Source organism: Gopherus evgoodei, chromosome 9 (assembly GCF_007399415.2).
Source record: "Gopherus evgoodei ecotype Sinaloan lineage chromosome 9, rGopEvg1_v1.p, whole genome shotgun sequence".
Classification (NCBI taxonomy): domain Eukaryota; kingdom Metazoa; phylum Chordata; order Testudines; family Testudinidae; genus Gopherus; species Gopherus evgoodei.
Genome location: NC_044330.1, coordinates 93,891,447 through 93,918,227, shown reverse-complemented (window position 1 = coordinate 93,918,227; position 26,781 = coordinate 93,891,447). Strand labels below are relative to the sequence as shown.

The 26,781-nt window shown below is 43.5% G+C and overlaps 1 protein-coding gene and 1 long non-coding RNA gene across 3 annotated transcripts; one reads left to right on the top strand and one right to left on the bottom strand.

Annotated features, from left to right (window-relative positions):
- On the top strand, positions 1–21,912 carry SH2D1A (SH2 domain containing 1A). Of its 2 annotated transcripts, XM_030576338.1 has the most exons (4): positions 1–292; positions 14,629–14,692; positions 18,375–18,510; positions 19,167–21,912. In XM_030576338.1, the coding sequence occupies exons 1-4, from the start codon at positions 156–158 to the stop codon at positions 19,205–19,207; spliced, it is 378 nt and encodes a 125-aa protein (XP_030432198.1). In that variant the 5' UTR covers positions 1–155; the 3' UTR covers positions 19,208–21,912. The 2 variants fall into 2 exon arrangements, with proteins under 2 accessions (XP_030432198.1, XP_030432197.1); XM_030576337.1 differs by lacking the exon at positions 19,167–21,912 and having other exon boundaries at positions 18,375–18,554.
- Positions 8,284–25,564, bottom strand: LOC115657956. The gene is made up of 3 exons (XR_004002099.1): positions 25,551–25,564; positions 24,120–24,124; positions 8,284–8,357 (listed from the first exon to the last, which is right to left on the bottom strand). It is a non-coding gene; the product is annotated as an uncharacterized LOC115657956 (long non-coding RNA).
- Positions 25,565–26,781: the final 1,217 nt, after the last annotated feature.

Sequence of the window (26,781 nt, the reverse complement as noted above, 5' to 3'; positions counted from 1 at the left end):
AAGCTCTAGGTGGGGACACATCCTGTTTACATCAACCATTGAGTGAGCAGCTGGATAGCAGGCGAGTGACAGCACTGAACTGTGTAACAGTCACTAACACCAGATACCTCTGGCTAGCTGGGTTCTATCGGGCTCCACTCAGTTCACCTTCAGAAATGGATTCTATGGACGTTTATCATGGGAACATCAGCCGGGAGACTGGGGAGAAGCTGCTGCTGGCTACAGGGATGGATGGCAGCTATTTACTGCGAGACAGTGAGAGCGTCCCAGGAGTGTATTGCCTGTGTGTGCTGTGAGTACAGAGAACCAAGGGAGTCTAGGGTAGCAACACCCCTTATCCAGTATATGTCTGCATCTTGGGGAGCCCAGTTGCCACTTAGAATGCAGCTGCAAGTGGGTCTTATGGGTGTCCACTCCATTTGGTGCAGGATCAACAGCATGGAGACCTTCTAGTGGGCAGTCAATTCGGTGATCCTGTGGCTTTCCACATGGACGTCGACCTCCAACTTCTGGGTTCACAGCATGTGTTCTGCCGCACATTACATTTGCCAGTTAGAATGGTCATCTTCTGGCAGAACGTGCAAATACTTCTGTGTTCAAAGCACTGTGGGGACTTAGCTTTTTAACACTGGCTTCAGGCATGGGCACATGTAAGGGGTTCTTTGCTCTTTGCAGAAATAGGGAAGGACAGGTTCCTGCCATGGTGCACTTACTCTTAAATGGGACACAAAACAGTGAGAGACAAAGGATGTGAGGCTGGGGTGGAGAGCAGGAAGGAGGATATAACAGCTTAAGCCATGTAGTTTGGATTGTAAATTGCATGTGCTTCTTGTTCATGCTGAATAATTCCTTTGGTTTTGCCTGTTGTCTGTCTTCCTTTTTAATACACTCAATAGCAGTATGGCCCCAAACCTCCTTTCCCCTGGGGGCTGGTATGCAGGAATATTGATGCTTTTCATTCATATATTGAAAGTGAGCAGTTGTCATCATTTCTGGGCCTGATTCTGCCAGCCTTACTGCAGCTGAATAGTGCCCTGTACACTGGGCGTATTGCTGCTGATTTCTGAATAAAAGACTTTTAAAGCGCATGAAATACAAATAGATAATAAAGAAAACAGTGACAATTTATCAGTTAGGATAACAGAGTTGGGGTAAGGGGAGGAATTCCTACTAGGTGTCTGTCATCGGTCACCAATTTGGAGAGAAGGCACCAATGAGTTGCTTCTGAAATGGGTATGAGCTGACAAAGGGCTTAATATTGGTGGGGTATTTGAATGACAGAAGTGTGAGTTCTTTTAGCAAAAGAGGACAGAAAGGATGAAGAATCCTAAGCATTAGCATTGTGCATGAACCATGAAGTGCTATGCCACTAAACGAACAAAGCACGGCCAATGCGTCTGTACCAAGAGCTACTTTAAAGAACTGAAGGGGTAGCAACAAGATATGTTAATATCAGAAATTACTGAGACAAAGCAAATGATTATTAGCTAAAAGAAATAAGAGAAGGCTTTTGTCCATGTAGAAAGGATAAGATAGTGAGGGTATTACCATGTCTAATATAATATTTATATCACACTTTCCATCAAAGCGCTGAATGTGCTTGTCAGCATCACTTGATTTAGCCTTGACTTTTAAACTGTGAAAGATGTGAGTATTATTATCATTTTACAGATGGGCAAACTGAGGCTTCTAGCCACATAAGACATGCCCCAGGCCACATAAGAAGGCTGTTGCAGAACTGTAAATACAACCCGGTTCCAGTTTTATATCTCCTGTTGCGCTTTAATCACAAAGCACTGTCCTGCCTTGCCCTACTAAATGAGAAGGAAAAACAAAAATTAAAGAATGCCAAGTGGGATGACGCACCTGATATCTACTTTACCTCAGTCTTTAACAAGACAACAAAAAATTAGGGGATTAAGAAGTGTATTGAGTTAAAAACTAATGCAGATTTGGGGTAGATCTGAAAAGCGGTGATAAGATTCTACCGAAAGGCGCCAGCTAATAAATAATAAAAGCCCAAGTGTTCTTACAGAGAAATGGAATCAAAGGAAATGGTGAAACAGCTACTTATCATTTGTAGGGTCATCCAGAACAGGTGAGGGGTAGCAGGTAATGGGAGAGTCATGTACAATATTAGCCAGCTTTATGAAAAATAAAGCGGGAATCCAGGAAATCAGTCTAGTTAGCCTACATTCAATACCTGAACATATAACAAGGACATGGGGCTGCGAATAATCAGTAGGAGTTTCTGGTGGTATCAAAGGCAGTTGGTTTATATGAATGATAGGAAGGTCAGGTTTTTAAAGAATAGATTAGGACAGTTAAATATGATGCTCATAGGTTTTGAAGACAAATGGGAATGCAATAAACAGTAAAGAAGCCTCCTAATTGTGCCTGCAAAATTTGCGAACCACAAATATGTATTTGCATTTAGGGATACAGTTGCATGAGCAAAGGGTGAGATAAAAAATTACTTACTTGTAAACTATAGATACGTAAAGCTTTTATAATCCATAATATAAGTACTTATAAACTTCTGACACTGTCCAGTGGAGATATCTACCTGAGCAGCTAGAACAATATTGTCTAGATAATTATAGTCTGACGTGGATGGAAATCTGGTGGCAGAACCACAGACATGAGCACTGGATTCAGAACTATTTAATACAGTATTTCAATAATGAATGTGGAGCAAGAAATGGATTGTACAGCAATTAGTGTCGCAGAGGATAAACTAGGAAACGGTGCTCTGAGTGGATGATGTAAGGAAATTACAGAATGCTCTAGCAATGTGATGGTAATTTAGGTAAGTGTGTGCAATAGACCACTATAGCAGGCCAAAAACGTAAAATCGTGGAGCAGCTCCGCACAGACAGGGAGAGAAATGAGACAATGAACCAGAGACTAACTCATTGTGGGATGAAGATGCTTGCTGTAGCAAAAACAGAACGAAGCCTGGACTGGCAAATATACAGGAAGGACCAAAGTGTAGGAACGAGTGACAACAATAGGACCAGAGTGACAACAGTACGTGCTATAAATCCTTGGCAAAACCAAAAAGAGGTGTGTGTAGACTTTGAGGTTCAGCACTACAACCCCCCCGCCAAACCATTAGTAAACTATAGAATGTATTTCTGTATTAAGTTTTGGGGCTGTGATCATGTCTTCCTACCTCCTTGTAAAGCACAGAGAACAGTGTTGGCACTATGCAGCTAATAACAATTAATAATAACAAATAAGCAAATAATAATAAAGGTTTTAACAAAAAAACTTTAAATTGGCGCTCAGAAACTCTGATGGTTACTCTAGGAATACCTAGAGAGCGTTTAGGTAGAATGTGTACCACTTACTGGAGATTCAGTCACTATGAAATGATTTCTGAAATGGTGAAGCAAAGCCTGGAAATGAATGAAGAGATGTTATCATACATATTACAGCCAGCCCCCCAAAAGTATATATTTTCTGTGAGAAATTTCAAATGAACTGAAAAGTTTTTGTAGTGATAATTTTTTCTGATAAAATGAAAACAACAAAATTGATTTGCAAAATGTTCAGTCTTTCCCTTTCTCTCTCTTCCCCCCTTCCACTGATTACGGTTTTTTTTGTTGTTGAAAAAACAGAAAAGTTTGATCCAAGCAGAAAAATTCCTCAAAAAGCCATTTGTCACTGAGAAATGTTTTGATGAAAATATTGTAACCAACTCTAATAAACATGGCTGGCCGATCCTGCGCTCAGCGCTGCCTATGTAAAGCCAGTTTTGGGTGTGTAATGACAGTAGCGTGACCCCAAAGGTTTTAGAATCTTTTCAAAAAGGTTTCAAATGTTCTTTATGCCGTTTTCCCTCCCTAAACACTTTGGCTGACTTTGATATAATAAAAGGAGCAACGGTTGAGGTCAGTTTCAATTGCCTCCTAATTAAAATAAAAACCTGACCCTAAGTAGAGTAATGACTTTGGAAAGGTGAAGAATCAGATGCCACACAATTCATAAAGGATTTTGCTATTACCATTGAATTTACATGGAAGGTGCTCAGATACCATGGTTATTGGTGGCAGGCTAAAACCCTCAGATTGCTGAAGCAGCTTTGATAATCAGGACCTTGTTTGATAAACATTTACCAAGGAAGCTTTTCTTTCCCACTGCTCTGTTCCCCAAAAGTACTATTGGTTTGTTTTGCCTCTTTCTTCCAGTTCCCCTTCAGGTCAAACCCAGACTGAAGTGCCCTAAGTCACTGCGTGCAGACAAGAGCCCACAAGCCTTCAAAGAGAGAACGGTTTTTGTGTGGCTGTGGCAAATCACAAAGACACACTTTCTTTCATCCATATTTTAAGACCACAATGATGAAGGGAAATAGTTCATACAGCAATAAGTAGGTTTTGGTTTGCATTGGGGTCTCCCGTAACTCTTGTAAATACAGATTCTCCCTGCAATTCTCTGTAACATTTTAAAATGAAGTGCTCCCTCTGGGCCTGCCTGCAGTGACTTCTTTAATAACGTTCTTAAACAAATAATGTTGATTATTGCAAGTGTGGGTGTACGGCTGCATGTTTCAAATATGCTAGCCCAGGAGCGCAAAGGTTTCAGTTAATGATCTTTTGAAACGTTTCTTGCTGTTCTTCAAAATTAGGATGTTTATGAATGATTTTTTTAAAGAAATGGTTCCACTGGGTAACCAGTTGGCTACTGCATACAATGCTACAAAATTTTATTATTGGGTCTGGATTTTTTTTAATGAAGTTCTTCTGTTGCTAGCAGCATGTTGTGTTCACAGACATCTTGGATTCCTGTCTAGGTATCCTGTTTGACATTTTTTAACAGACATTGAGTCTGTCTGCACACGTTGCTTCTAATGAAGTGAATGGGGAATGCAGGACACAAGAATGGGCTTATTTTTTAAACCGGGCCTGCAAAATTTGTGACCATACCTGTGGGTGCAGATGCTCCCTTCATCATTCCAGATACGTGTGTGCTTGTGCAAAGACAAGTAGCTGCATGTGTAAATTGGTAAAGCCAATGCTAATTATACTCCTATCGTACTTATATTTGGAGCTCCAAATTTGTAGGGGGATTTCTCAAATGAATGTGAGTAGTTGTTTCAGCCCTCTAAATATCTATTAGAATGACAGCTTAACCTAAATACATCACTTTTATACTGTACTTTCAAATGATTTTTTTGAAGTCAACCATTCATGTACTTTACTGCATTAAACCTGTAGGGAATAATTAGCAACTAGAGTATAAAACTGTTTGGAGCTCTTGAAGCGCTGATAATGGCGACAGGACAGACTTCTGTCTGATCAGCTTTAATTTTCTCTATTTGTTCCATCATCATAACCATAGTTTCTGAGTTTCTTGGAGTATTAAAGTGCAGTCACTGTGCCAAAACTTTCCACCTCACCATGCATAGCTGATGTGCTTATTGTATTGGATTCAGGATTATGAGTCAGCCTTAACATGGCTTTTCTTTTATTTTCCATTTAATATTCTTGATGGAAATTGCATAGTAATTGCATTTATTATAGCAATGCACATAATCATCATCATATTTTAAAATGTAACAGACCAAAAATGTCTTGGCAACGAAGCTTCTTCTATTCCAGGTTAGCACTGTACATAGCATTCACCATTTTCTTGTATAAGAAAATTCTTCACAGTACATTGGTAAATTCTACTGAAGTGAATATTTCAACCTTCCCAACTCATTGGAATGAAGATCATCATTGCTAAGAATAATTTTTTGATGGATGTTATATAATTAAAATATTTTTGTGACCATTCCAGTAAGACACAGGCATTCTGAGCCCTGGATAATTATGAAAACTGGTAGAAAATTTTCCAACACTTCTGTTAGAACAGGATTTCTCAAACAGGGGTCACCACTTGTGTAGGAAAAGCCCCTGGCGGGCCGGGCCGATCACGGCTCCCACTGGCCGCGGATCGCTGCTCTGGGCCAATGGGAGCTGCTGGAAGCCGTAACCAATAAGTCCCTCAGCCTGCACCACTTCCAGCAGCTCCCATTGGCTCGGAGCGGCAATTCGCGGCCAGTGGGAGCCGCGATCGGCCAGACCTGCAGACGGGGCAGGTAAACACACCGGCCCGGCCCGCCAGGGGCTTTTCCTATGCAAGCGGTGACACTTGTTTGAGAAACCCTGTGTTAGAAAATGTTTCACTGAAGTTGAACTTTTTCTTGGGAATCTGTTGATCTTAGTGAAATTTCATTAAAAAAATTGAAATGAAACAGTTTGATATTGTCCAAACATTCCATTCTTTCACTTCTGGTACGGAATGTTTAAATTTTTAATTGCAAAACACATTTCCATTGAGAAATTTATTTTATTTTAATATTTAAAATAAAAAAACAACAATTTCATTGAAACAAAATATTTTAATTAACCCAAAATGAATTTTTTTTCAAAAATTTCATTTTGCTGAAAAATTAGACACTTTTTCTCCTTAGTAGCGAAAACAAATTTCAGAATTGCAGAAATTCCTGGGAAATGGAAATTCTGGTTTCTGCTCAACTCTAACAATCACCATGCAATACAAGTCAGGAGAAGAGAGCGTAGCTGAAAAAGTGAAGTTAAGATCCAGACTAGGTCTAGTCTAGACTGTGGAGGTTCATGATTGAGATGGAATCACTGGTAGGGTTTGGGATTAGTTAGCAAGAATTTTCCATTTTCTTCAACGAGAAAACAAAAGTGAAGAGTACTTAAGAAAACGTGGGTAATCTCTGTAACAGGCTGCATCTGAACAGAACATTAAAAATGCAGCTGCATCAAGCAGAACAACAAACACCTAAAAATGTAAAGATGCTGTTATAAGAGTAGTGGCACTAACACAAATGCGTCCATCACAATTCTCAGATGTCTGGCACACACTAAAATAAATCCACTGAATCATCCGTTGTTGCAAGCTTTCTGCCTTCTTGGGATAAAATCTCAAAAGAAATGCTGTTTTGTGAGATTTTGGCTGCTCAAGAGCCAGAATCAGAAAGTTGGGTCCCTTTTAGTTTTTCGATCTGACTCTGAACCAAATCCATAGATTTAGATCTGACTCTATTTCCCAAATTTGAAGAAGTTCATATTCAAGGTTTTGGTTTGGGCCAATCTTTACTTTCTAGTTAATGGTGCAGCAGAGGCTGGGCCAGATAGGTTTAGGATGCGTGATCTAGCGTCAGAAAAAAGTATGACAAGCCAATAGTCACAGGGATGCTGCCTTCAGTTAAAGAGTGTTCAGATGGTGTGAGGGTCTCCCACAGAGAAACTTGTAAAGTCAGAGGATCTCCAATTTTTTTTTGCCAAGATGTGACATGCTCAGACCTAAGCTGGTTACTGACCAGAAAAAGAGAACATACAATTAAGATATGATCTAGGGCTGTCAAGTGATGAAAAAAATTAATTGCGATTAATCTCTCAATTAATCATCATTAACTGCATGATTAAAAAAATTAATCATGATTAAACGCACTGTTAAACAATAATAGAATACTATTTATTTAAATATTTTTGGATGTTTTCTACATTTTCCAATATACTGATTTCAATTACAATTCTAATCGCACAAAACTGAACACCTTTGCCCGAGGCCCCACTCTTGCCCCACCCCGTCTCTGAGGCCCCGCCCCTACTTGCTCTCCACCCCACCCTCTATCAGTCACTCTGCCCCACCCTCACTGACTTTCACCGGGATGGTTCACGGGCTTGTGGTGAAGGAGGGGGGTGAGGGCTCTGGGGTGGGGTCAGGGATGAGGGATTTGGGGTGCAAGAGAGGGTTTTGCTCTGGGGCAGACAGTTGGGTATGTAAGGACTCTGGGCTGGGGGGTGTAGGCTGTGGGTGGGGCCAGAATTGAGGGGTTCAAGGTGTGGAAGAGGCCTCTGGGATGGGGCAAGGGGTTGGGGGGTATGCGGGGGTGAGGGCTCTGGCTGGGGGTGCAGGCTCTGGGGTGGGGCCAGGGACGAGCGGTTTGGGGTGCAGGAGGGGGGTCTAGGCTTCAGCTTGGAGTGGGCTCTGGGGTGCAGCCAGGGATGAGGGGGTTGAGATGCAGAGGGGATTTTGGGCTGGGGCAGGGTGTTGGGGTGTTGGGGAGCAGTGTGGCTCCCAGGAAATGGCTCCCAGGTCCCTGCAAGAGGCTCTGTGCGCTGCCCGCACCCGCAGGTACTGTCCCCACAACTCCCATTGGTCGTGGTTCCCGGCCAATGGAAACTGTGGAGCTGGCACTAGGGGTGGGGACAGTGCATGGAGCCTCCTAGGCCACCCATGCGCCTCGGGATCGCAAGGACCTGGCAGCCACTTCCCGGAGCTGCGTGGACCTATGGTAGGCAGGGAGCCTGCCATAGCCCTGGGCCCCCGCTGCGCTGATGTCTGGATTTTTAATAGCCCAGTCAGTGGTGCCGACCAGAGCCATCAGGGTCCCTTTTCTACTGGGCATTCTGGTCAAAAACCAGCCATCTGGCAATGCTATATGTTACGCTGAACTGAAGGTACAGAATCAAGTTAGAGGTTATGTGGAAGGTGGTGTAAATTACATGCCAATAAGACTGGGTTAGCGAGTCTAAACTGCCGTAACACACAAATCAAGGGGCCAGAAGAGAGAATGGTCAACCAGTAAAAGCAACTTCCAGGAAAGAGGCTAAAAGTAAAAGCTAATGTAGGCCTCCTCCCTAATTTAACTTACACCTCCTTCTGGCCTCCCCATGAGTAAATTATTCCCCGTTAACCCACTTACAGACATATAACTTACATCCATAAACAATGCTAAGGATGCAAAGTCAAGAACTCATAAGTTTGTCCATACAGCCTTGTGCATATGGACAATCAGGATTGTCCCTATAAAATCAGGACATCTGGTCACCCTAGCCATGTCTCTTTCCCCGTCACCTCATCCCAGTCTCCCCCTACCCCGGTTTCCTCTGACCTCAGCTCCCAGTTGCCTTGCCTAGCCAATCCATCTTCCCCCCACACCTACATCTGCTCCTACGTCCGGTTTTCCCCAAACCCTTGTCTACTTCCAAGTCCAGGCTATCCCCACCATCTCCCAGTCTTAGTCTCCCCTCCCACAGGCTCCTTGTCATATGCATTATGACAGTGTCTTTAATTACATGTTCACATATTTTTCAACAGTACTCTTGCCTAATTCATTGCACAGTGCGGGCAATGCTCATTGAATCAGCCGCTATTCAATATTTTATCTTCTCTTCACGGTTAAGGATTGGCCCCCCCAGGTCTTATTTATTGCACGTTAATCAAACTTTGCTCTGAAGACGGACTTACTCATTTGAACATGGGCTTTTCAATGCCACTCAGCATTATATTATCTGAGTCCATCACATGTATTAATTAATTCATCTTCAGCACACACAAGTGAAATGAGGGGATGGTATTAGCCCTATTTTGCAAATGGGGATTTGAGGCACAAAAACATTAAGGCCAAAAATATCCACTAGCTTTTGATGCCCAATTTGAGAGACCTCTGCTCAGATTTTTCAGGGTATTTGCATTATATTGGACTTTTTATGTTTATAGCACAGCTTCCACTGACATTATTTGCAGCTGAGCATGCTCAGTGTATCTGTCCCTTCCATCTCCAGAGCATCGCAACCATGTGGGCCAGGTTGTAATGCCTGGAGAGAGGATCTGATCCCACAGGAGCCACTGCTGCGATGGCTGCAGATTTTATAAAAATTCACAATTACTGTGAACCCCCTGAACTCTGTGCCAAAACCATAGCCTTAATCATAATACGCAAAGAGGGGCCGAAATAAAATCGCACAAAAGGCCTTAATTCTGGCATTGCTTAACTTTCGAGTGCTTGATTTGCAACTTCAATGTTTGTTTAACACGGGAGGTTTTTTGTGTGTGAAATTTTCTAGGTTTTTAAAAAAACAAACAAAAAATCCATCATGTGGCACCATACGACACTCACATGGGTCATCAGCAGAAGGGAATCCTTAGATCCACCACACAGACTTCTGGCTCCTGAGCTAATGGAGTAGCTGGTACCCATAGTAGGTTGTCATTGTCTATATGGGCCAGCACTATAGCCACACTCTTTGCCAGTGGGCTTCACGGATATCTGCCAAGAGCAGAGAAATCTTGGGTTCCAGTCTATGTTCTGGAGGCAGTATGGCTTAGAGGTCACAGCTGCTTCTGCCTAGTTCCCCACAAGCCTGGCCCCTTCTGTTCCTATCCCAGTCATTTCTAGTGTGACCAGACAGCAAATGTGAAAAATTGTGACAGGGGTGGGGAGGTGATAGGAGCCTGTATAAGAAAAAGAACCAAAAATCGGGATTGTCCCTATAAAATCAGGACATCTGGTCACCCTAGCCATGTCTCTTTCCCCGTCACCTCATCCCAGTCTCCCCCTACCCCTGTTTCCTCTGACCTCAGCTCCCAGTTGCCTTGCCTAACCAATCCATCTTCCCCCCACACCTACATCTGCTCCTACGTCCGGTTTTTCCCCAACCCTTGTCTACTTCCAAGTCCAGGCTACCCCCACCATCTCCCAGTCTTAGTCTCCCCTCCCACAGGCTCCTTGTCTGTCTCCTCCTCCACCATCTTCCCCATCTGGCTCTTGTTCCCTCCTCATTGCAATCAGGCAGAATCCTCTTCCCTGCTGCCTGGGTCCTAGCAGGGGCAGCTCTGAGGTTACAAGAGAGAGAGTTCAGTTTCACACAGACCACAGCAGCTGAACACAGCAAATGCAGTGAAAAGCCTGCTCAGCCCTGTATCCCACAGATAGGCATGCTCAATGTATATGGAAGTGTGAGAATTTAGCAGCCAAACTAACACATCTCTATTGAGCACATGTGAATTGCAATTTTTCAAAGGCTTCTAAAGTGCCAAATTTCGGTGGCTTCTCCTGGGGAAGGCACATTCTTGAAACCTTCCTGTCAAATTCAATGTATGGAGGCATTCGAGTCACTTAACAAAATTGTTATAAGAATTTTTTTTAACCTGACCCAAACAATTTATGTTTCCCTGATAGCATTCTTAGAAATAGCTAAACCTTTTTTTGGCAACACGTCCCCAAAAAATTTAGCATGAGGCAAATACTCAACATGGAAAATCAGTTTGAATGGTTAAAATCTGGGGAAGTCATAAATGACTGAAAACAGGGATTTACTGTGGAAAGGGTGGGCAAGCTTAGCTATATGGCCTGAATCATAGGTTATGGCTTAAATTCCAAGGTGATGTTAATGTCTTATAGCCTGCCAGTTCATAGGAACTGATACTGCAAACTCTAATACTTCTAGAAAGAGCTATAGCTAAGGAGACAGCAGTTAATGTTATTTACTGTTTACTTTGCTCTTTTCAGTTCAGTTTTGGGCCTAAAACTGAATAAACATTAGTTAAATAAAATTTCCCAACCAAGGTACAAAACATTTGGCAATTATTTCAAAACATACCGTGCTGTTAAAATGTCACTGTTAAACTATAAATTACAGCAAATTGCTAATATCCTCCAGGTATTTCAACAGTGCAGAAAATTGTAATTATTCACCTGTTAAAGTAAATGTGTCTGTAACACGTTTGAACACAGCTGAAAAGGGTGGGAAGGCTACGTAAGCAGCTGCTGTCTCAGCATATCATCTGTGTGAAAGGCATTTGCAGCCCTTGGGTGGGGGAATACGCTATAAAGGAAAAAAAAACACATCATCTAAAGCAAAGTATAGTTCCTGTAGTAGAAACTTTACTTTGCTTTCCCCTTGACAGAGTTTTCCTAGTTATGGTACCAAAGGAGAAACTGTTCAAAGCAACCTTTTGTTCAATAGGGTTAAATTCTATCTAATGTGACATGGGATGTTAACTAGCTATCTACTCTTCTACAAGCAATATCCAGCATGGTAGTTTTAGCTAGAGTTATTTTGTAAGCCATCTCCTGAGTAATTAGGAGTTATAACTTCTTTTGTCTCTGATCAAGAAGCTGGGCAAGTGACTTTGTGGAGGCCTTGGTTCACCATGGTGCCGCTCCAGGCTTCATTCCATGAAGTTTCACCAGTGTAAAACTGGGGAATTGCAGGGATGAGTCAGGCCCACTGAGTGCAGCAGTCAACGCTCTGTTCATCACTTTGTTGAGAGAGTTGCAATGTAGATCCAGATTTCACATTGCCTAAACTTCAGGGCTGTTTGGACCTGGGCTTTTCATTTGGGCCGTTTTAGAGATAGGAGGGAGCAGGCTGAGGGCATGGCTAGGAGGGTTCACATGGTCTCCCACGCCAACCCTGCAGAAAATGCTTTTTGCACTGGGGAGCCATCTGTTGGCTGAGGCATCCCTGACAGCTCAGTTCTGTTGGTGCTGTCCCGTTAGGGAGCTGGGCAGAGTTGCAGAGGTCTCCAAAACAAAGCCAGAACACAGAAACCCCACATGGAGTGTCCTTTTCCTGATTCTTCTATGGGACGCGGGGTCAAACACCACCCCAAAGGGAAAAATTGGGAGGACGCTCCATGAGAGAACCCCAGGTGCTAGCTCTCTCCCTTACCCTGGCCCTCCCTCCAGCAGTTTTTCTATATCAGGGATTTGCCCTAGCCCTGAGCAAAGAGTGCAGGTTTTGATCTGATGGCATGTAGTTCATTTGCCTACAAGGATGCACTGTGTAAGAGACAGGCTATGCCTGAGCCTGTCCTGTCAAACTAAGAGTCATTCCAGTCTGAGCTGATTTAGAGAGAGAAAATTGAGCTGACAGCTAATGGTGCTACTGGGGAAGCACCTCATTCAGTGTGCTAAAAGACTGCCTATGTGTACGTTATAGCTGGTTTTACTAGCATAGGGTACTTAGCTGCGTGGGAGGGGAAAGGAGAGAGAGTGGATGGGAGCTGTGCTACGCACCCACAACTTTAAAAACAAGCAGCCTGTCTGCCTGACCCTAAACATTAATGTGAGACAATTTAAATCATGAACCTTTGTTTAAAACATCTGGGGGCTCTGCCATGCAATGGTGAGGGGGAACTCAGCTCATCAAAATCAGGTTGTGGGCAAACTGAAGGTAGAATGTGCTTTAAAGTGGTAATGAAGTTCCTGCTGTTTAACAGAAAGTTTTACGATAAGATCATATTTGTTAAGAAAACAGGTATCAAAAGTGCTGTAATTCATTTGGCTGAGACAAAGATCTTGAATAAGAGTTGTTTTCTGGGATGATCTAGAGAAAGGTGCTGTTCAACATGTAATTCATCATAGAAACAATGGGCCAGAGCCTCATCTTCAATGCCATTGACGTCAGTGTAGCTTCACCAGGCTGCACTAGCAAATGGTCTGGCCCAATGGATCTGATTTGCCACTGTATTGCACCTTGTGTATGCATTCACAGCTGTGCAACGTGACAGTCCAAGGGGTATTAATGCGGACAAATCAAAACAGTAGCACTTTGCACCCATTTTGTGAATTAAAAACATTGTGACAGCTATTAATGACTTCCTATTTTGGTAAATTACTTCTGATTGCTAGAAACATTTCTGAGGTTATCAGAATGGCTGTTCAGAAATAAGTGATTGAGTTGCAGTGACATGTGACACGGTGCGTAAGCAAATGTGTTCAAATATCTGTGTCATTTATGACTTCTATTATTTTGTAACAACTACTGTGATATTGTATATAATTGGAAAGCAATGTAATATGTACCTGCTCTCTGAAAAATGGCTAATGCTGAAATATTTAATAATGCATAATGTCTTGGTGGAAATGCCAGATTATTGTAAACTTATTTCATTTTCTGAATGCATTGGGCCTGATTCGCCATTGCCCTGCCTCTTGTGTAGTCATGTCCACCTTTGCAAAATGGGTATAAAACCCACTGGTCTGGTCTGTTACCACTTACTTTAACTTTGCACAGCAAGTATTTTACACATGTAGCACGTCACTAACATCTGTCATCTGCCGTTATGGCACATCTTTGAACCTTGGTGCATGTGTAAAGTACTAGGCTCCTTCTAGCACGATTGACTCCAGACATCAGTTGATGTCTATTTTTAAAGGTCCCTGAATGGAAACTGTGTTTAAAATAGATGGAAGATTTCATGATCTCATAAAGTGATCAGTGTTTCCAGGAGACTATTAATAACCTTGGGGCAGTCCAGGACTGAAGTGTAAAGGCAGAGTTTTGAGGGTTAGGAATTCATTAGCTAGACAAACTCTAATTTGCTTTGATATTGTGGCTTTAGATTTCTAAATAAAATACGTCCATTGCATAGCATCTGGGAACATTTGCAGTTTAAAAAAAAAGCCTCGAAGCAGCACCATCATCTACTAATGATACCCGTTGTGTTCTTATTCCACAGGAAGTGTGTCCGATATATAAATAAGCAAGTAAAAGGACACTGATGGAAAGTTAAAACGTTCATGCAGGTTTCATTGTCTAATATGGAACTGTAGATCTCTCAGACAGAGATGGCTCAAACAATGTCCCCCGTCCCCGTCTCCTCCCGAAGTCCTAATACAATACAATTCTGGGGATTCAAATCTAGCTTGCTGATCTGGGTCCAAACTTTGCATTTCTAAATTTAGGCTACATTGACTAATTTATTGCTAAGGAAAGGAGCTTATCAAATGAACTAATTCCAGCATTACAGAGCAACTGCATACTAAACCTGACAATAGACATGACTAATAAATACATGTTGATTCTTTCACAGATACAAGGGTTATGTTTATACCTACAGAGTGTCCAAGACAGATACAGGTTCCTGGAGTGCCGAGGTATGTATTGTTCCTTCTCTTCTAAAAGTTCCCACAACTGAGTGTAGGTATTGATTTCAAGAAATATATCCAGGTCATTCACCTTTCTGCAATATCTGATTCTCATGTAATTTTATCAGTTTCAAGTGAGCCCATTGCTGGTGCCAGGTCTGACAATTATGAATGCACAAACTCATTCTGTTACAGTTCAGCTGTTACAGAATGCACCAGTGCACTATTTTGCAGTGTTTTAAATGGCAGAAATATTGTGTTTTCATATTTTGACAAGTGTAGTCAATATTAATTTCTCCTCTGCCAAACATGCCATTAATACCAGAATATTCAAAGCAATTCCCTATGCTTTACAATGTTTTTAATTTAATTTCTTGACAGACTGTATTTATCCATAGCGCAAGGCATATACATGATAGCTGAGATTTGATATGACATTTATCTTCACATGTGTTGTGAGGAAACTCAGGCCTGATGTAGCAGTAGTTGTAATAATAAGAGTGATTTAAGTTCATGGCATAATTTAGGTTCATGTGAATACAAATCCTTATTTAGCTTTGGAAGTTCTTGTTCTTTGGATGTAGTCAGCATATTGATTCATAATTAGCTTTCAGTTTGCACATTAATGAACACTGATTTACAAACATTAAAATATAATTTAACAGGCTTAATTCTGCTGGCAAAATTATAAACTCATAGACTTTAAGGTCAGATGGGACAATTATGATCATCTAGTCTGACCTCCTGCACAACGCAGGCCACAAAATCTCACCCACCCACTCCTGAAACAAACCCCTAACCTATATCTGAATTATTGAAGTCCTCAAATTGGAGTTTGAAGACCTCAAGTTGCAGAGAATCCTCTAGCAAGTACCCGTTAGAGCAGAACATGTTGTACTGCACTGGAAATAACTGGACCAGATTCTGACATCAGTTAGGATCAAACCCTGGAGCTGAATGTGCTTCACATCCATTCCTGCTTTAAAAGAAATAAAAACAAATTACTTTCTCATCACTGCAAAGAGCTAAAAAGAGCCCCACGTTCCAGCTGTCTTTAAATACAGGCATGTGACTGCATTCTTGCATTGGCTTCAGTGGGCGTTTTGCCTGTGGTGGGGCGTAGGGGAAGGCCCTAGTATTGATCCTGAAATGCAGCACATGAGCAAATAGCTATTTGTTCCAAAACAGGGAGACTTGCTAAGCCCCAAATCTGAGGCTGTAAGAGAAAATTCAATAAGCCAGATTTTCACTTGACTCATCTCATGTACAAATCCACTGGCCTCGGGAGGGTGAGGGGGGAGGTGGAATGGGATCTAGGCCAAGCAGAATTTACCTCATTCTCTTCCTTTTCCTGAAAGGAAACCAGTATTTTCATGAGCTGTTGAAGCTCATGGGTGAAAGAGCCGAACTTGCTGAGGGACATGGTGGCGCAGTGCACACTGCAGTAGGATGGACAGCCCCAATACATTTTTGGCAGGGTCAGGCTGGAGCACAGGCAAAGCAAAGCCTTCATTTGAGGATGGGGTTAAACAATTCACTGGCTAGCTTCATCTCCCCCTGTGGTAGTAGAAAGGGAGTTATCAAGCCAGCACCAGCCAGCATGCTCCTCCAGTAGCAGCAGTGAGGAAGAAAGCTCATGGTGTTGGATCCTCCCCTCTGGCAACTGGAGATCCTTGGGGGCCCCCTCACATCATTAAGGAAATGGGTGCTGAGTAGACATGGCAGGCTAAAGTTCGTCCTCAGTGACACCTCATCGAATTTGTCTTACTCACAACAGCATTTGCCCCTCCCCTTCCATCAGCTGCCTCCCTTCTATTCTCTCTGGCTGAGGTTGGTTTATTTTTTGAAAGAACCAAGCGCAAAGCCTCACAAGAGACAATTTCCAAAAAAAAGGATGCTGAAATCTGGGCCCCCCACAAAGTCAGTAGCAAACCTCCCATTATGCTTAGTGGAGCAAGGATTTTGCCCTCGTGTGTAGAAACAGGCTTACTCCTCTTGGTGCTGAGTACCTTTCTGTGATGCCCTGTCCTTCCACCCCCCCACCTCCATGGGAGTATAAGTGGCAAGTACCACAACTGCTTTCCCCCAAGAAGCTGGGTGAGGAGAGTGTTCAGGCTCAGCCAGGGTTGCAGAAGGGATGTGCTGAATCATTTAAAAGTTGCTTTAGATGTCTAGTAAAGACCCTTGAAGATAGAAAGATACATTGTGATGGGCATCTGCAAAGATTAACTGAGAAGGTTAGACAAAGTGATTTCAATAAAAGTAGGTAACAGTTTACAGAGCCCCTTGGTACAAAGAAATGAGATGTGATTAGTTAACAGGTGCAAAAGGGAACCAAAAGCTCCACAAAACTTTTATAAGCAGGCTGGATCCATGTTACTATTTACAGTAACAGGAACATCATCATGGGCGCTAGGGCTGCCTCTAGAGCACCTTACAAGTGAGCTGGAACCATAGCAGAGGCCTTCTGGATCAATGACTTAATGAACATCATGGTATGCTGCCTGCCCATGGTGATACTTTTAAAAGCCTGGGAAACTAGATTAATGAGCTGGAGACTAAAAGAGGATCACTAGCAGGAGTCAGAGGTGGCAGACAAGAGCCCTGATGTGAGCTATCAGTGTGATGAAACTTCTCCCAGTAGCAGTGGAGAATTGGCTGTGTAAGTGTTATTGCTGCTGAAGACACGAAAAAGGAACTTGTTTTTCCTGACCTTAGGTGGAGCTTGCATTACAGCAGGAGGTCCATTTTTCCATGGCCTTTTGGTTTGTAAAGTGAGCAAATCTGACAAGATAGTCATTGACAGAGGATAAGTATGGAATTCCCTGCACAGTATCTTTTTAGAGTCATTGTCCTGACTGTAGCAATACTTCAATGGCAGTTGTGTTCTTATCTTGAGTGTAGAACAGACCTTCTCAAACGCCTGCCCTTTCTCTACCACCACATTGCCAATTCCAGGAACCATCAGAAGAGAGTCTGATGGTGCTGCAGTCCCTTTGCTTTCACAGTGTGAAACCAAGATCACAATGACCTTGCTAGACTGAGGGCTACGCTTGCTGTCCTTGTCTAGTGTCAGTGTATCTAGCCATTTCCTTTCATTCTTCCTGTACAATAGAACTCCTCACAGCTGTTTCAGGAATCACTATAATACTCTCAGGATTTTTTAAAAATCAACATTTCTTAGTCTGTTCCTGCAGTTTTTCATCCAGCACAATTTTAACTGACATCAGTGGTTGATTTGCCCAATAAGCACTGCAAGATCTCATCTGTATTGACTGCCAAGGCTTTATTCTTCAGGATGGTTATTAACAGATAGCTCTGGCTAACTGCAGCGGCCATTTTAGTGAACGTACTGGGTCAACACCCTCACTGTTGTACCCACTGAAGTGACTGGAGGTATGTTAGGGATGCATCTGTGAGAGTGTGGCAGCAGTAGAGCCAGTTGGGGGGGCAGCGCAGAGAAAAAGCATAGCTCGTAGCAAAACACACATTTCAAATGGCTGGCTATGCTCCTGGGAAAGGGAGGAGAGAGGACAGCTCCAACAAATCTAAGGTGGCACTGGGAATGGACTTCTCATCTTGCTGAGGTTTTTACATTTGTGAAAATAACACTGTTCTGTAACACCTCCCGGGTAGAGGTGTTCCCCTGTAGCTTGTTGTTTGGGTAATTTGTTGGTCTCTCCCTTTACAGACTGCACCTGGGGTCCACAGAAGATTGTTCCGGAAAGTACACAACTTAATTACAGCATTCCAGAAGCCAGAACAAGGCATTATAACGCCTCTGCAGCACCCTGTAGTGAATGCTGCAAAAGCCAAACACCCACAAGGTACTGCGAAGAACACTTGGAAGCAGAATGGCATGGGCCTGTAGAGTTTGCCATCACATGTGCTAAGGGGCAAGATTCATTCTCTGGCCATCCCCAACCCATAAAGGGCTGTGGAACTAGTTCAGTGCCTCTAAGCAGCAAGGGACAGGTAGTCTGCACCACATGCACACTGCAGCGCTACATCCATGGTAGCAGAAAAGGGTATGGCAAGGGTGAGGCTCTATTGTGAGGAGCTGAAGCAACAGCTGCACAATGGCTGTGCTGGTATGCTCCAGCTTGGAGGGGAGCTTCTGTTCCCTCCATCCTGAACACCTCAGGCCTTTGGGCAGAGAGAATGCAGGCTTGTTTGTGTCTATTAACCCATAGCAGTCACTACAACAGCACGTATACACCTCCTAAAGGCTGAAAAATTGGTATCTTCCTAGCACCTAGTCTAGATTGTGGGGTTTGGATGGATGCCTTGTGGTGCTTGTTAGGGAATTTATATCCAACTGCAGCACTGTATGTGAATATATTTCTTAAACAAACAGCATGCCAGTTGCATCAATGATAGACAAGATGTCGTTAACCCCTATGCCTCCTAGTAAATACAGAGATTAGGAGCTTTTACCTTCTTGCAGAGTTCATATTTTTTGTTTGTTGTTGTTTTTTTGTAGGAAAAAAGGAAGATCATGACTTTTATTTGCATCCTTCATGAAGCTACATCCCAGAGTTTGAAGTAATTTAAATAGGCTTTTATATGTCATTTTTACACAAAATGCTGTAGATTATAGACCTTACAACTCTATGAGTTTTCCTGTAATATTTTCAGAAATGTATGTTTAATGCAACTTCTAGTCTGCCCTTTAAAAGATTGGCGTGAATCTGTTATTTTTTTATAAAGATATGGGAGAAAAAAATAACCAGCAATTGGATGACTTAATACTTTTCATTTTCTTGGGAGCTTTCTGTTTGAATATTACTTAGTCTTTTTACATGAAGTTGATGTTTGAATTCTGATTGAAATTCAGCCCAGCATAACTCCTATGTATAACTTAAGACCTACTTATGGCCGCAGAATAGTGGCTTTTATAGTGCAGATGCCTTGTGCAGGCTCTTTGATCAAGGATGAATTTCACCCCAGAAGCAAATTTCAAAGGTGCAGGCCTGTGTATTTTCAGGATTTTTTACATTGGTATCATATGCATCAGCCACTTCTTGCTGAGTGTGCTGGCATTCTTATCTAATCGGGGAAAATAACCTGTACTATCTGCCCAATCTGAACAATCAGAACTGACCAGCAACCTAGCATGTTCAATCTGTGAGCCAGCCAAAGTTTAAAACAATGCGTTGAATCTTTTTGAGCAACAAATGAATTTGAGGACATTGTTTACGGATATTCTGTGAGCTGGAGAAAGGTGGCTAACTTTGTCAAAAAAATTATCCTTTCCATAGGATTTGCCTGCTCTTCCTTTTATTTCTAGGTGCCTAGGACGGAGGCATCTAGATGCCAAATGGTACTCCATTATTGTGCCTCCAGATCTGAGCAACTAACCTTACTGCAGCCTCTGATGTCACACAGTAATTTTCAAGACAATCCAAGCGTGCATGTGGCTTTTAGTACAATTAGAACAAATGTCTGTTAAACAGCAAGCTCATCTCAACCTTGACTATAGGGATGGCACTGCCCATCTATAATTAACAAAGACTGGGAAACCATTTTGAATAGATTTAAACTTTTATCCTACTGGGCATTTCAGAAAACAATAATCATTTTTGTTTTACAGTATTGCCAATGCCAAGTCATCAAAAAAACATGACTCTGCATCCTTCCCCCCAAAAACATTATGAGACTGACTTAAAAATCATCAGCGTTTTTTAAAATAATACTATATTTGGGGCTCTTTTTGCCTTCTTGTATTTGAGCCTTTAGGGGTCACGATTTTTAATCCACAACACTGAGAGCTAGAAACTTAGTTTTTCTTAAATGAAAGCTGGGGTAATGCACATTGTGAGACTTTGGATTAAAAATCCCAACAGTTAGCAGCACTGGCTAACTAGGGAGCTTTCACTAGCTGCTGAATGACTAGGGTTTTCAGCTACTCCTTTGGACAAAAACAATGTTGTGAGAAAACAGCTGGCTGCAAGTCAAGGTGGGCGGGCCGCCCAGTCCAACTGGTGCGCTGTTGCCCTTTGGGCCGTGGCAAACTTCTGATGTGCTAGCTGAGCCTAAGTATAGCGCTGAAGGGAGTTTGAGCTGCTTACTTCCGATACAGTTTAGCCTGGGGAGGACTGAAATGACTGGGGGAGGGAAGTCCCCGCACCTCCCTCCCCGCACCATAATTTGTCCCCTTCTCACTATTGGACCCTTTAGGCTACCTGCATGTAAATAGACGGTTGTACCCATGCTATGCAGGGATTCTTGGCCACCAGCCATGCCCTCTGCTGGTGGGCACCAGCTGATGCACTGGTCCTGCCCGGTGCTGTACTCTCATATGCACGAACATCCAGAATGCCCTAAAGTGACTGAGTAATGAAGCTTCACTTGGTCATGTTGGATGGACACTGCGGAAGATGCTGCAGTTACGCCTCTTTGCCACCATTGCCTTTATCTATGGGCTGGGGACAATTGGCTGCAGTCTCACTCTGTTTCCAGTGCACTGGTGCCTGATCAGCAGCTCCGACAATCATGGATGCAGAGGCCTCTCTGCCAGTCCTGCCCTACCCACTTTGTCTGATCCATATGCAGCCACAGTTTTGTCTGCAAAAAAAGGGGCTTTGCTAATGTCATGAGCAGGGCCGAAGTGGTGGATGGGCCTTGCACTGGCATGAATGCCACCCTGTGAGAGGGCTGACATACACCACGCTTGTGTGGGCATGGCTGATAATTAGACCAAGGAGCCTCAGTTGCCTGCTGGCTGAAAACTTCATTTACTCACATGGCTAAAGGCCTTTATTTTCACTCAAGACAAAATAAAGTCTAGAGCGTGGAGATAGACATCAGATAAGCAGCATCAGAAGAGCCATGACTGGCATAAAGAACCTTCATTCCAATCACATTAGTATTTGATAAGTTGTTCCTTAACTGCCTAAACTAAAATATTTATTGTAAAACACAAAATTTTCCTTATAAAACTGACTAAATGTACCACCTAAACCTCCCAGACCTAGAGAAGGTGTCACAAATCCATTAACATTTACACGTTTATTTTTTCTCTAAATTATTTCCAACTCTCATTTAAGTTGAAACACCCAGGCAAGTCCTACTGTTAATGTAATATTTTATACAGTACTTGTGTGTGTGTTGTTCTGTAGCTATTCATTATATCAATGCTTGGTTGAAAAGTTTTTCTGACTTAATTGTTTTATACTGTGGCAGATCTGGACTGATTTACTTTTCAATAAAATATTTAAATTTGCTCATTTGTTGTTGCATAATTCAGTAAAGACGTCAGCCACAGAGCAGATAAGCAGAGCAGGTAAGGTGCTCATTAAACAAGACCATCAATAGATGAAATTGTATTTTTCTTATTTCTGTTGATTGACCCTTTCAGGCCATGTCTGTGCCTTAAAGCTGTTACTGCTTGCTGCTCAACTCCAGGATATAGCGTGTGTTTTTTTTGGCATTCAGGGTGCTTTCGCATTAGCTTTTGCTTTCCTTTTCTGCTACAAAGCCACCTGGAGTGCTCAACATGTAACGGCTTATGCCAATATAGATGCCATAGTGAAATGTCAAATTCTTGCCTCAGCAACATGCCTACTGAGCTGCTGCCCTGTTACAACATGGCAATGCGATGTGATTTTTTTTTTACTCACATTCTCTCAATAGTATTTTCAGCTGTTCTCTCATGGGTCAGGCCAGTCAAATGCAGGGGCAGGTTATTTGAAAACCTAATCGTAGCGAAAACTCCCTGGCAGCTTGAAGCTTGTTGCTAAATTAGGTCACTACATTGGCCAAGGGCCACAACCAGCTACTGATGGCTGTGCAAAATAGCTGACATTGATGGTAGCAGGAGGAGCTGAGCAACCCGTGTCATAAGTGCATCTGTGATGTGCAGTGGACTGAAAACTGGTATGCGTACGGATGATGCTAGAATTGTCTGAAAGCTTCATAAACAAGGCAAGAAGCAGCATTCTTTGGGCAGGCTGGAGTTGCTAGTACAAGTGCTGATGTGCATAGGTGCTGACTTCCCCTCTTTGCTGTGGGTGCTTAACCCCTGGCCCCAGTTCCCATGCCACCCCTTCCATGAGGCCCCCGCCTTTTCCTGCCCCCATTCCAACATCTTCCTCAACTCCTCTCCCATCCCTATCTCCCCCCCCCACCCACCGAGCGTGCCACATTCCCGCTCCTCTCCCCACCCAGCCTGCTAAAGCCACCAAACAGTTGTTTAGTGCTGGGAGGTAAGTGGAGGAACAGGGCCGTGGTGTGCTCAGGGGGACGAAGAGAAGGCGGTTGGGGTGCGGGGGGCGAGGGGAAGCTTGGCTGCTAGTGGGTGCAGAGCACCTATGAATTTCTTCCCGTGGGTGCTCCAGACCCGGCACACCCAAGGAGTCAGCACCTCTGTTGATGTGAACTATTAATAGTTGTTGCTGTTGTCACTGCCTGTCTCAGTAGCATTTGATGGGAATAGGGACTGAGGCTTCAGGTTATATATGGAACAACAGGACCATATTTTACATGCTGCCAATTAATTTGAGAAATAACTGTATTTACTGTAGCAGCTCTTGCTTTCTGCATTGTGTGACCTGTCTCACCCCAGAGCCTTGTACCTGTCCCTCACCACTACTGTCTGTGGTTTCTAGCAGTACAGTCACCAGTTCATCCCATCGCTTTGATGTCTCACTGACTATTCCTTCCTCAGGCTCAGCTCGCTAAACATCGTGTTTTGTTGCCTCGCTCCTCCACTATTAATCATGCCAACTGTCTGGTTGCCCTCAACACACTCCTCCCTTAGTCAGATTATGCCCCCTCCCTGCAGGCAAGTTCAGTGGCGGCATGCCTAGCAGCACCTACTTCGTGCTGTGTGGTGTGTCTAGCCAGCTAGGGCTACAGAGTCACTAAAGGATTTAGGTTCCTAACTGTAGGCATGTAAAGCCAAGAACCAGGCTCCCTTCACTCCCACTGAACTGACCCCCCCCCAACCTGCAGGTGCCGCTGTCAGTGATTGGGCGGGGGGAGACTTCTCGCTATCTCCTCTGGTTGAACTGATCCCTCTGTGACTAAACAGAGAGACCAGAGAGTAGGCATGTTCATCATGCTATAATCGAGTGGTTCTCGCATTCACGCAGGCACACGTCCGGCCCCCACAACCCCAATGTCAAAGTAACACACCACCACCAACTGGACTTGAGGGCACACCCCAATCAGAGTAGCCTATAGTTCAGAGGCCAGGGCACATCCCGCCATGGTAGATGATCCCGCCCCCAGTAGCCCTAGGTGCCCAGGTGAGGCCTCCCTAACTACAATTATGAGGGAGTCTCTCCCACCACCCCAATCAAGGGCTCTTGGTAAAAGATTGCCCCCCGAAACTCCAAGAAGGGAGTTGCCACTGAGAATGTCAAGTGGTGAGCAGGCTGGGGCTTAGCACAACCATTCAGCGTGGCATCTTCCATTAGGCCAGATATGAAACCCATTCTGAGGAGAGGCAGAGAGGATGTGTAACTGTTAATAGTGTGGGGGGGGGCACAATTTAAAAGGTGGGGGGGACAGTAGAGATGATGTGGAGTGGTCAGCTGCCCCTCTCCCCCAATCAGCCCTTTGCATGCTCCCCTGGCTGTTCCCACCCCACTTTTCCCCTTCACCTTCCTCCCCCTCAGCCCTGCTGCTCCACCATAAACCCCCGCTTCCCACTCCCAGCCCCTGGCAGGAGAACTCAACATACCTGCAACCTGGCCAGCATGCTCCTTCCCCGCACTGCCTCTGCCTGCACTGGTGCCCTGGGGAAGCCCAAGACCCTCCTGCACGTGGCATTGCCTAGGAGGAGCTGAGCCATGTATGTGCCAGCCGCCTGGAACCCTGTGCACGGGGAGCAGCTCTGCCCCCTCAGATAGCTCTGGAAAAGGACACGGGAAAGTGCTTTCCAGCCCTTTTCCACCCCAAACATGCAGACTCTGCAGCAGTCCCCCACCCCCAGGCATGGGCTTAGAGCCCTCTTCACCCCTCTGCTGCCCCATGGCACTGCTCCTTCCCTTAGGCTTAGTGCCCAAGGCAGCAGCTCCCCCTGCTGGGGGTGTCCGCCCCTGCTGAGCCACCCCTGGCTGGACTTCATGGCTGCTGAAGCTGGTGCAGAGCCAAGCACATGCGACTGACTCAGTGAAGGTAGCGATGGAGCTGCTGGTTCACGTGATGCCAGCAAAAGCCCTCATCTGCCTGCTCCAATGGCCCTGCCTGGCCCCCGTGTGCTGGCCACTTGGACAGTCCCTCAATCGCGATCCCTGGGACTCAGCTGCTCCTGCTGAGCTCTTGGGACTGTGACAGCTCCACCCTACAAGCCCCCTCCCAACCCCCAATGCTGGCGGATGCCTGGCTGGCAACAGAGGGCAGAAATCAGGGGGAGGGGTACAAGGCCCCCTACATTTGTCACCTCTGAGCCTAGGCACTGAACTCAGGCTTTGTGGCTCCCATTGCGTTTCCAGGTGCCCCAAAGTTAGGTGCAGGAAGCAGCACCCTGTCTGCCGCTATTTCTTTGTGAAACTAGTTCTCAGCATGAGGCTGCACTGCACATGCCCAGAGGAAGATACTTTCTAATCACTCGATTGCTTCAGGAATCTGTTTTTACCCACCTATCTCTGTGATGACACATCCGGTCCCTTCCCCCTCACTTGTTACCACATCAAATGTAGCTCCCCCGCCCACCCCAGCCACGCTCATGTGGTGTGTGCAGCTGCTCTTCTCACGTGAATGAACCAAGAGAAGTGCAGGAAATAAGAGCTACTGTATTTTGATCTGTGAATACCCAAACTTGGCCAGTTCTTGACTTCTTGGAAGTGCCCTTAACAAGCATTTTGCTCTCTCATTGATGAAGTGTAAGAACTGGTGCATGTGTATGTTGTGGTTTCACAACCAGATTTTAATTGTCAGTGCATGTCTGAGAGTCAGAAATAAAATTACATGTCAATATCAAAATTTAGCACTTACTTTCATCCACAAATATTTTTGAAGCCCCCCTACCCTTGTTATTAAATGGCTTTTTACTGAAAAAAAAATTACTGCAATAATTAGAATGGCTTGAGAGTACTTGGTGTGAGCAAAGAAAATGTCACACCGACTATTAGTTTGCAATTTTATTTTTGAAAAATGAAATATTCAAAGTACTCATTTCCTTTCTTTCAAATATCGACACATTATATATTAACTTTTAATATTTACAACATGTTGTTATGATGCTGTTGTAGAAAATGCATGCGTCTGGTCTGAAAACCAGAGCAAAATGCAACAGACCATTAACTGCAGCCATAGAACATACAGTATCCAGTCACTATTCAGCCACAGGAGTTAGAGCAGGAATAAAAAATTGGAATCTAGTGTTTCCTAGCAACAAAGCTCAGGCCATTATAACACATTTTCTGTAAGATTAGAACCTCTAACTGTTAGGTAGAAACTGAAGCTCTTGGCATACACTGTAAACATCTTTACTTTTAATGAGAAAGCTAAAGAGAAATATGTTTTTGACATATACTGTGTGCTATGTTTCTCTTTCTCTTTTATTGACACGTTTGCCAAAAGAATATAAAGATTTCAATGTTTTACCATGGTTCATACAAGTAAAATATCGTCAAGGACACAATCTGACATACTAACATTTATTAAGAGGCTAAAGTTCACCACTAAGTCTAAGGAAATATTGTAACTGGCAAACACATTTTCTTGGACAAATAATGTAAGATGACAAATGCCAAGACAAATCCACAGTAAGTTGAACTTGAGTAACTTTTAGTTTCTGTTGAGAAGTAATTCCTCTTACACTCAGTAAGCTTTTGACCTGATAATGCTTTATATAAGGACAGGCATAAATAACAGTCAGCATTTTATTTGTCTCTATTTGATGGGGAAAAAAACCATTGTGGCAGTCTGATCTAAATGCTGAAATGTTAGACTGATCAATTATGCTGATGTGAATTCCACAGAGCAGACAAGCATGTTGAAAGGAAGCTGTAGATTTTTTTCCCTTATATACTCCAACCTTTCTATAGGTGCCTATGTTTATAATACTCTAATCTTAGGCTAATGTACATTGGCTTCCAATAACATTAATCTCCATTAGGGTTATCCTTGTAAAAGTACCTCTTTAT